This window comes from Dreissena polymorpha, chromosome 4, assembly GCF_020536995.1.
Source record: "Dreissena polymorpha isolate Duluth1 chromosome 4, UMN_Dpol_1.0, whole genome shotgun sequence".
Taxonomy (NCBI): domain Eukaryota; kingdom Metazoa; phylum Mollusca; class Bivalvia; order Myida; family Dreissenidae; genus Dreissena; species Dreissena polymorpha.
Window position 1 is genome coordinate 118,358,565 of NC_068358.1, and position 10,597 is coordinate 118,369,161.

Consider the following 10,597-nt stretch of genomic DNA (forward strand, 5'->3'; position numbering starts at 1 on the left):
CATAAACGTGCAGGTACCCCACGAAGGCGAGTTCGCGTTGGTCATAAGCGCGCTACCTTACGCAATTGGCGACGATGGTAAAACGAAGGTCTATTCCGAACCAACGGTTGTGTGTGTGTACCTTCTTAGAACAATGGGTGGATTAAACAGAGAAGTAAGTTAGTCGCGCTCTTAAAAAACCGAGCTTAATGCAAGTGCGTAAAGTGTGGTCCCAGATGAGCCCATGCATGCCACACACGCTAATCAGGGATGCCAAGTTCCGCCTAGACTAATTTTTTGTTAAGGAGTGGCTTCCTTTCAACGAAAAATGCCATAAAAGCAACAAGTGTCGTCCCTGATTAGCATGTGTGAACCGCATGATTTCATATCAAGAATATACATATTTAGAATTTGACTAGTATTACAATGGAATGAAATACATTTTGTAATCTATATACACATATTTAATACGATTACTGTATGCAAACTTAATGTACAATCTGAACATTTATTTTAGTTTTGTTTAAAAAAAATATCAGTCCATAAAATGGAAATGACACTTCAGATTTCACCCAGGATTTCTTAACTGTATATGAGAAACATAACCTGTTCCAACAGGAAAGAAACCTCTATCAATATAAACTGTTAATATATTTTGGTACAGAAAAAATGAAACTCCATAAACATTGTCAGAACATATATTCTTTTTAATATCCGCAATTCGTGAAAGGCGAAAGGCGAACGAAAAATTGCCTATGAAATACATGGCATTGCAATAAGTTGATTACGTAAGAGCTATCTGTCAATTAACATGAAGAATTACGCTCTGATTGCTTGCCAACGTGGCTTATAAGTATCCTCGTCTGTGCAACACGAACACTATTAAAACCTCTATTTCAGAACGGTCACCAAAAACTCGCAAGGGCCGAGCTACTAGCTACCATGCTCGGAACCAACCCGACTGCCGTGTACAATGCACTGGACAAGTGCCATAGGACAAAGATAAACAAGCACGATGACGAACTGGCGGCGGGGAAAAGCAGGGCGGAATATCTAGCGATGAGAAAAGGTACGGCATATGTGATTATAGATCTATCATTTCAAGCGTATTAAACTAACAATTTGCTGGCCACAAGCTTATTCGGTCTTAAAACAATACATTCTATGGTTATTACATCATGCACTATGCATTAATACAATTAAATTGTGTCTTTAGTTTATGCATCAACGCATCACAGCTCGAATATTATCTATAAATAACTCCTTTTTAAATGTGTATGCGGTATTGATAAACCTTTGTATTTTGGAAAGAAGAATATATGTAAACAAAGATATATAAACTAACAATGCTTTATATTGATATATCTTTGATTTAAAATGATACATGTTTCAGAAATATTCGACGCAATTCATCGCCGAAACTATCGCGTCTGTAACGAAACGCTTGTGAAACTCAGCAAGTATAAGAACAAAGGCGCTCTGGTCCTTGAAACACGTCGCCTGTTTGCGCTCCGTAATCAGCTGAAGAAGTTGCTTGAGTTTCCCAAATACATACCGGAACTTCGGCACGCTGGCGACGACCTTCTGTTCGTCGGAGACCCGCCACCGGAAGTGCACATAACAATGGGTGCATTGCTACTTCTGCTGGAGGAGCCTGATAAAGCGATAGAGGTATGTCTCCAAACAGGAGATAGAGAGTTGTAAAGAAATGTGAACGCATTTGTGAATTAATGTGGTTTTAAATACCCTATTATACAAATGTTGGAATGTATGTTATATTGTAAACATACATTTGTGTATTACAATTTGAAAGTTAAAATCCATGTAGTATGAAAGGAATAATGTACAGATACCAAACATATCCTGCAATCAGTATGTATTATAATATCAAATATAGGTTAAAGTATTCTTAATAAATTTTATGTTATTGAAATCAATCTCAATCGTATTGGCTAAGACATGGACTTTCAATAAATTAAGCCTTACTGATTTACTGGCTTAATTTATTTAATCAAATAATTATATGAACTACCATTCAAGATCCACGTTTTTCACAATAACGTTTGATTCTGGTTTGTTTAGGGAATGGTATTTTTTAATTAAGAATTTTAAAAATCTATATAACATACTTTAGCCAAGTAATGCAATGTGTGTTATATACCATATGCGGCAAGTCTGTCGCACAGTCTGGTTAGGAGCTTCTTTGTCCACCATAAAGTCGTGCAAGGGTTCTGGTTCTCATTTTTGGACAGCGTATCTTCATACAATTGTGCGCAAAGGCGCAGGCTGGTCTGGAGCTACGCTGGTCGCATATGGCTTACGCCCAATTTTTTCACAACGCGAGTCAGTTGATAAATTCGTATAAACAAATACCTGTATAGGTTTAAACTTGCAAATAAAGATTGCAAACATTAACCTAACACGGACCTTGTTTTGGATGACAATTTTAAAACATCATTACAACGAATATATATTTGAGTGTTTTCGTCGTGAAGTCAATTTCACTTCAGAAAATAATATCACACTGCAATACGGCTATAGTCTTTTGTTAGTACGCAAACGATAAACAATGTTAAAAGAACACACATAAAAAAGTAAACCTATTTTAACTTAACTTCGTAAGTATGAGTGTAATGCGGTTTATCCTCGACAGAGCTGGGACCACATAAAGAAACAGATCAGTAATGAGCACGTGTACAAGCAGATGTCACTGGTGGCCGAGCTGTTTCCGTCCTACAACACCCGAAACAAGATCCTCACCTTGCTCGCTGAGTATAACTTCGACCGAGTCAAAAGGGTCAGCGAGTCGGCCGCAAAGTTTTATGTTTGGGTTAGTGCCTTTACTCCTTTTGCATAATTATTTTAAATATTCAGGCTACACGAGTTTGTTAAATATGATATAATTAAGTATGATAATTTGCCGGTAGTTTGGTCAAAAGGCGTTGAAGGTATTAAATGTTTCCATCAAGCAACAAGTTTGTTTAAATTACGTTATACATTTTGAAAATTTAGGATGACAGTCGTTGTAAAATTATTCACTTTTTTCATTGTAACGTCTTGGGAATTTGTTAGTATAAGCTCGCATAAGTCTGAGTACGTATATTCCTTGATTTATCTAACGAAATACAAACAATGTCAGATCAATATACATTTTTTCGGTTGCTGGCAGTTTCCATAATCCAACATCCTTGGTACGCTTAGTAGGAAAAAGGGGTCAGTACCAAAATAGTACGAAGTAAATAGATTTTGGTGATATAAAGAAAAAAGCCATGAGTTATATTGGGAATTTGTAAATAATTATCGTATTCCAAATGTAACTATGTTGTTTGCCGTTGATTTCGGTTGTTCTTATCCTAAAAAGTACGACTTGTGATGTCCTTTCAGACACAAAAGGTTATGGGCGTTTTAGAGGACATAGATTTCACCGTGGATCCGGGAATTGACGAGGAAAAGCTCGCACAGGCGGCTCAGCGTCGGGAAATAGAGGAAAACAACGTTCACCTTACGGTCTCTAAAACACAGCTGAAGCCGAAGAAGGTCACAATCCTCGATGAGGAGGCTGGTGAATATGGCGCTCGAGTGATGTCTATTGATATGGCATCGGATATGGCGGCGGCGGACGCACAGAGGCAGGATATTGTAACAGAACAATTGTAGCTCTAATTTGTAAACACTTTGAAATATAACTGAGCTAGATTGTACAACTCTGTGAACTTTTGAGTAGAAAGCTCGGCTTATTTTTTTCTTTCGTTTTTTTTTTGCAATTCCCAATATAACAAGAATATGCAAGCGCATGCAGAAACCTTTTAAATTTCATTTTAAGATTACGTTTTTAGTTATTTTTCGTTTATTGAAATTAAATTTAGCTAATACGATCGAATATAGCAATCATGATTGCAAAAGTGAGTCGCGTTCTGAGAAAACTGGGCATAATGAATGTGCGTAAAGTGTCGTCCGAGATTAGCCTGTGCATTCCGGGTAAGTTGAAATCAACAGCTCAATAACTGCTGTGCTGACTATACAGACGGAGTGAGGCTGAAGGGACTGGTTCATATATTTTTCTTTTCTTGGAAATGTCCTTGAATTAAAATGGAAACAAAACTGTAATACTTGGAACAGTTTTTTATAATAATGGTAACAAAGAAAATAATACATTCCATGTCGTTCGAACCAGAGACATATACACGTAAAAGCTGACGCGCTACACATTCAGCATGCACGGGTTTGAATTAAGTGGGTAGTTTTTACGTTTTTTTTTACTCAATAATCGATTAAAAACTTTACTTACGCTAAACTATTTTTCAATTTCGATTGAATGTACTCTCCATTAACGAACAGATGTTGATTAGCATATTTTTGGATCAAGTTTTTTTATTTGGCTTGTTTGAATAAAATGAATATTTTTTTTCGAATGTATGACTATTTTTGTCGAAACTTTTCTTTTTGCCGAAATATAAAACAACGCTGTAGTCAATGAAAAAGAGACTTGTCAAAAAAGACAAGTGCATTGTAGCACTGCAAAAAGCTTAAATGGAATGTTTTACACAGTAAATCATGATTGTTCCAGTTTGAAAATAGTACAACAGGTTATACTATTGCAAAATTGAGTCATGGGGATTTAAAACACGAAGTCGTGAAATTTTGAAATTATTTCACTCTGCAAATAAAATACGATCAGGAACAATTACTATTATGGACATAAAACATGAATAAGGTTGTGCTGAAAGGACGTATAGTATTTTTCTGTCCTATCAAAATTGGACATATACATTACATCACAGTTACAAAAAACTACGATAATAGACACATATTGAAGTTCACGAACATGGGACATAGGGATATACTAGTTCTCGAAATGTTCAATCCAAGTAAACGAAACATAAATCATGGAATAAAATGGAACGCGCGTTTTGTTATGTTAAAATGGTGCAGAGACGTAACAAAAGAACAGAATTAAAGTTGGAAAAAATATAAATAAGACAATATGAAAGTAGGTAAGACAACATGATGAAAAGAGTTGCACTGTTGCACATTTTTATGTACTGTGATTATAAAAGAAAGAAAGTGTTCCACAGTGAAATTTAGAATGAATAGTGTATATTTTAAAATGGCACGTCGCAACAAGTAATGAAGTGTTAATTCAATTCAAAAGTACAGGTGCGTTGAAATGTCCACAAGTGTTATATTGTACATGCGTTGACATGTGACATAAACATTATTACTTTGCGATAGAATAATACTTATTTATTCTTCATTTCGCAACAAAAAATGAAAATCAGGGGCGTAGCTAGCATTTTTTGAGCTGTAGGCCCGGAATGATACATAAAAACGGAGGGTACGGGGGTCCATCTCCCGAAAAGTTTTAAATCCTATTACGCCTGTGGTGAGATATAAAGCATATCTAGACTAATACTAAGATAAGACTTTGGCCTGTTTTTCTTTGATATTTTACTGTTTTATCTAAATGTCATTGAACCAAATTTTACTGTATTATATTTATACCAGAGAACTAAATTTTAAAACAATATGGAACAAAGAAACATTTAAAAGTGTAACACTCCATTCAAACCATGGGAATTCTTTCCAATAATACTGTCTGCATGTCTATAACAGCACAATTTTGTTCGGCATCAAGGGACCAAACCGACCCGGATTCAGTCAATGGATCGGGATACAGGGACAAGAGCTCTATTTAATTTCCCGCCGTCATACATGTCATTCGGAATGTTTCTAAAAAATCCAACGATAATCGAGTACAACTTACTGTAGTGTTGAAAGGGAGACAAGTAGATCTACATGTAGATCTATGTAAATATGTTACAGCAAGTCACGTGAAAAGTAGCGAGCTAGAATCTATGCACATAGAAAGAAGTAGAGTTGATAATTAGAAGATATGTCATTTGAACAAGATCAGAATCCATTGTATGAGGATTATGCCAATATGAAATGCAGATTTCTAACACCTCACTCCCCTCAGGGTCAACACTTTAATGTGTTTTTCGAAGTTGAAGCATTTTAATTTTTTCATGTTTAAATAAAAATGTTGGCTCGGGCCTGCTGTGTCTAATAGCAGCTACGCCCCTGTAAGACACAAGTGATATGAAGTGCATGCAATCTCGGTATATAATAAATATGTTTAAAAAGCAATAGCGACGATTTAAAGTGTTGTTGACTGTTATTTAATGGCGAGTACTGTATATTCGAAGCATTTGATATATTCTGTTATATTTATATACTGTGGACTATGTGGCTTATTCGCATTGTTTTTAAAGCTGCTGCTTCACAGTTGACAACAATAAAGAAAGTGAAAACGGGTTTTAAATCAAAAGAGAAACACTATCTCATCTACAAGCACTGACTGAAATCAAATTTTAGGCATATACGCAAAAGTTCCATTTAACCTGTATTATGCCACTGCATTCGTTCAATCCGATTTCAAACGCAGAGATTCAAGATGCATTTCGGGTATATATATATATTGTGTAACTCTAAGCTTGTTGATGTAAACATAATATGTAACCGGTGATTAATGAACTCTTGAAAAACTATATTTTAGAACGTTTTGATAAGCAATTAACTTAGCAAATGGTATGTTCAATCATATCCGACATAAAAATTACCATAACATTTTAATTCTGAGAGGCTTTATCAAAAAAGGCCTTTCAATTCGGACATTTTTATTTGTGTTTTGTTTCTTTTCTATACTGTGATGTGTTTTGACTGTACATGTATATGTTATCTATTTATTGTTTACACTACTTACACAATTTAAGGCGTCATGTTTATTCGTCTTTTCTACTAACAACTTATTAACTTGTGACGTAGCAAATTACATACGTTTTATAGGACAAATTTCTCACGTTCGTTTTTGTTAAATACTTTTCACTGCATGCTTATATTATTATACATAATTTTATATATTATTATCATCGTTTACATTAGAAAAATGTATGCTGCTTAAATTGTATTTATGTGTTGCAGAAATATGTATTATGTTATACATATATGTGTAGGTAAACCATGACTAAGATTGGCTTAAAATGAAAGATTTTCGAAAAAATGTGTATTTATTTCTGTTAATTAATGCTGATGAAGATTTTGTAAAACATTGTGTAGACAAAGTCTTCCGAATAATGGGCTAGAGTTGCAAACGGTACATTTCAGGATTGAATAATAATGACAATGAGACCTCCTGGAAACTGAAGAGACCACATGTAAAAATGCAACAATTAGAAGCCTTATTAAAAGTCGGATAACATAGCAAGAGCCGCTGTGTGGAAGTGTTCATATAGACCCTCACTTGCCTTATTAGGAGGCATAATATCCACTTTCATAATCAGTTTTATTGCACAATGCTCTGTACCATGAATACGGTATATTTTGCAGCTTTTAAATAAAAGGACAGCAACTATAACGAGCTCCTCATTCGATTAGTCTCAGTTCTGTCCCTTTGAGAGAGGTATATTCTCATAAAATAAACAACAAAATAAGAAAAAGGTTTAAATAATTTTTCAAGATTTTTTGTTTGATTATTAAACTTTTCTGCATAGCACCAATATAAAACAAGTCAAACAGCAAAACGAAGCAACAGGCCAAACACGATACACAACATTCACAGTCCATAACATCATTCAAGTGAAGTCTACCTTAGTAGGAGCCGTGCTAAGCCATGCGGTTGGTTAATTTGTAGAAGGCTCTCTGGGTGTGCTCTGTGTACATACAATGTGATTTGTTAATTTTTGAAATGCTTAACAATATATTAAAAAATATGTTCGGTTTTACGTGGATTGGGCTTTAGTAAGAAACGGTAAGTACAGGATTCGTTGTATGAGTCGTCCATTAGAATTATTGGATCCGACCCTTAGTGCGATGGGATCCTACCCTTAGTGTGATGCGATCTTGTTTAAGTGTGATGGGATTTGACAACTAGTGTGATTAGATCCGATCCTAAGTGTGATGGGATCTGACCATTATTTTGATGGTATCTATCTTTAAGTGCGATTGGATCTACCCTATAGATTTGACGGGATCCTACCGTTGTTGTCATGGGATCCGACATTGGATTCAAATTGTTGCAAGAATTGTGTTTCTGTTCTCTAATACTTTTGTTCATATTTAAAGACGTGCAATCACATTAACAGATTGAAAATTCATCATTTAACGAATATGCTTAGTAATTGATGTAAGTTTGCAATATTGTGGAAAAACATTCGACATTTGCTTCGGAATAGACATATGATACTCTCCATTTTAAACTGAACACGAATAACTTACAACAATCACTTGGTTCCGTTTAAGTTTAACATCGTTAACAAAATAGGACAGCGGTTTTTGAATATTATGCAAATGTAAAAACAAGTTAATATGTTATGGATTTCTGCTATAAATAAATGCTGTTTGTTAATAAATTTAAACAACTACTTCAAATGAACATGCATGCATCTTTAGACAGGTTTACACAGGCGTGCAGTTTGTCAGGAATACTCAAATCTTTATATACATTATTATTCAGTTACCAGCGTTATAACTTACTGAAAAATTTAAATAAATATCTATTTATGAAGCCATATTTATGTTAATTCTCTTGTATTAATGGCGATTTTATTGAAATCGAACAAGTAATGCGACAAATATCCGGAGCTCTTCTTAAAGCTTATTTAAAACATAAGTGCGCAAGATATACTATTAAATATGAATGAAATGTCCCGCATTTGCTTGTGTCAAAATTTGTGCAGTAATTCACTTTGTGAACTTTGAAGAAGCTTCACGCACGAAATCGCCGATTCTCTCAAAACCAAGTCCCGTTTAAATTCAGATCTCAGTTGTAGCCTTGCCATGCGTATGAGCTGACGACGCCCATTGGTCGGTAAGGTGATGACGTCATACGGCGATCAGCGTCGGGGATCTTTTCCTTTTTAAATGTTGTAAGACGCTGAATCTATAAAACAGAAAGACAACAATACAAACATCTATAACATATTCGAATAAAGTACTCTCTGATTTTCTGTCACCTAAGAACACACTTTTAATTTTAAACTCCCCAATTAAAAACGCAAAAAGAAATCCTCGGTTTTTAGGAATGTGAAGTAAAGACATTTGCTCATTTTTATTGAAGAATATATTTGATATGTTGTTGGAATCGACATTATGTTCGCGTTTCTGTTTTTTGCCAGTAATTAACACATTTTTAAAGTATAATACATGAACATCCGTAATGGAAACTTAAAAAAAAATGACAATTCGTTCTTTTTTCTTTAGTGAAAGCAATTAAATACGCTTGGAGTGAACTTAAATGTTCTGATATTGCTTTCGTTCGGTAATCATAGTCTGCAGTAACTGCTCGTGCAATACTCTTACTCAGCAATATAAAGAGTCAATTCGGGAGTCAAGACCGGTCACATATTTTAGTAAGGGATTATGCATGACATTATTTCAATCGAAATTCTCTTCTTACCCATGGTACGAATACGGCAGTTGTCGACTTGTCGAACTATAGTTTGAAAATTACTGTGAGGTAGTGGAGTGGAATAAAATACTAAAACTGAGATGGTACATTCGAAAAAAAAATATGTCACGCGATTCACAAACAAACATACGCCAACATTCCGAAGAGCTTAACAAATATAACAATATTGAGTTAAAAAATAACTAACGAATTGTTTAACATCGTGTTACAATTATCGACACGTGTTCTGTTTATTCGTGTTAAAATCACTATGTTATATTTCGTCTTTGTTTTTGTTCTCATGTAATCGATATATCAACCCAATAATATATTCTAATAGACTAGGCTAATTGTAAAATACATATGTTCAACGAGAATTATGTATTTTCCCTTAGAGTAATTCATGTTCAACAGCAACACAATTTCGAATTTCCGTAGTAACATTGATTGTAATTTGATGATTAACAGATGCATTTAATGATTGCAATACTAGTATTTAACGCATACTCAACAATGCTTTGGATCTAGTGTTAATATGGAATTTTTATTTATTGGTGTTCGAATAACCGCACTCGATCCAAATCGGTTTGATCGAATTTCCATTTGTATAAGTGCATAGTTCACGCACGTTAGCGAACATGAGCACGTACACATAGCACGAGCGAATCGTTCTTTGACAGTTTTCCAATAAATAATGCTATTATCCCACATTAAATTGACAAGTAAGATCGGGTTGATGAATGTATTAATCGTACAAATAAAACGTTTACAATCTAACAAAATAACTAGCATGCGCGTTCCGTTTACATGTATATGACTGTCGATTGCGATGTTTTCATTCGTACTTCATGATTTATTCAATATATAATGCATTCAGAGCCGTTTATTTACCAGTAGATAAGCGTTTTAACGGGACAGTGCCCCTCTTTTAAATGAGAAAAATTATGGCAAAACAACTACATGGATTTCAGTAGATTTTGCAAACCAATAGTCAAAATTACCCAAGGTCTAAAAAGGGGTAAAAAAGAGAATGGTCCAAATAATGAAGTAACTTGATATGTTCCTAAAACATGTTTATGGTTTAGTAATAGGCTTATTTATCATAACAATCAATACAACATTAGCACATAAGCTTTATTATTTCCATAAAAGATCATTTCTGGTCCTTTTTTA

At 34.4% G+C, this 10,597-nt stretch overlaps 1 protein-coding gene across 1 annotated transcript in view; it reads right to left on the reverse strand.

Annotated features, from left to right (window-relative positions):
- Positions 1 to 7,473: 7,473 nt before the first annotated feature.
- LOC127879645 (uncharacterized) overlaps positions 7,474 to 10,597 on the reverse strand; it is a 6,153-nt gene continuing 3,029 nt past the window's right edge. The window contains exon 3 of the mRNA XM_052426625.1: positions 7,474 to 8,917. Coding sequence (XP_052282585.1) covers positions 8,798 to 8,917 — 120 coding nt within the window. The 3' untranslated portion in view covers positions 7,474 to 8,797. The remainder of the gene's footprint in view (positions 8,918 to 10,597) is intronic.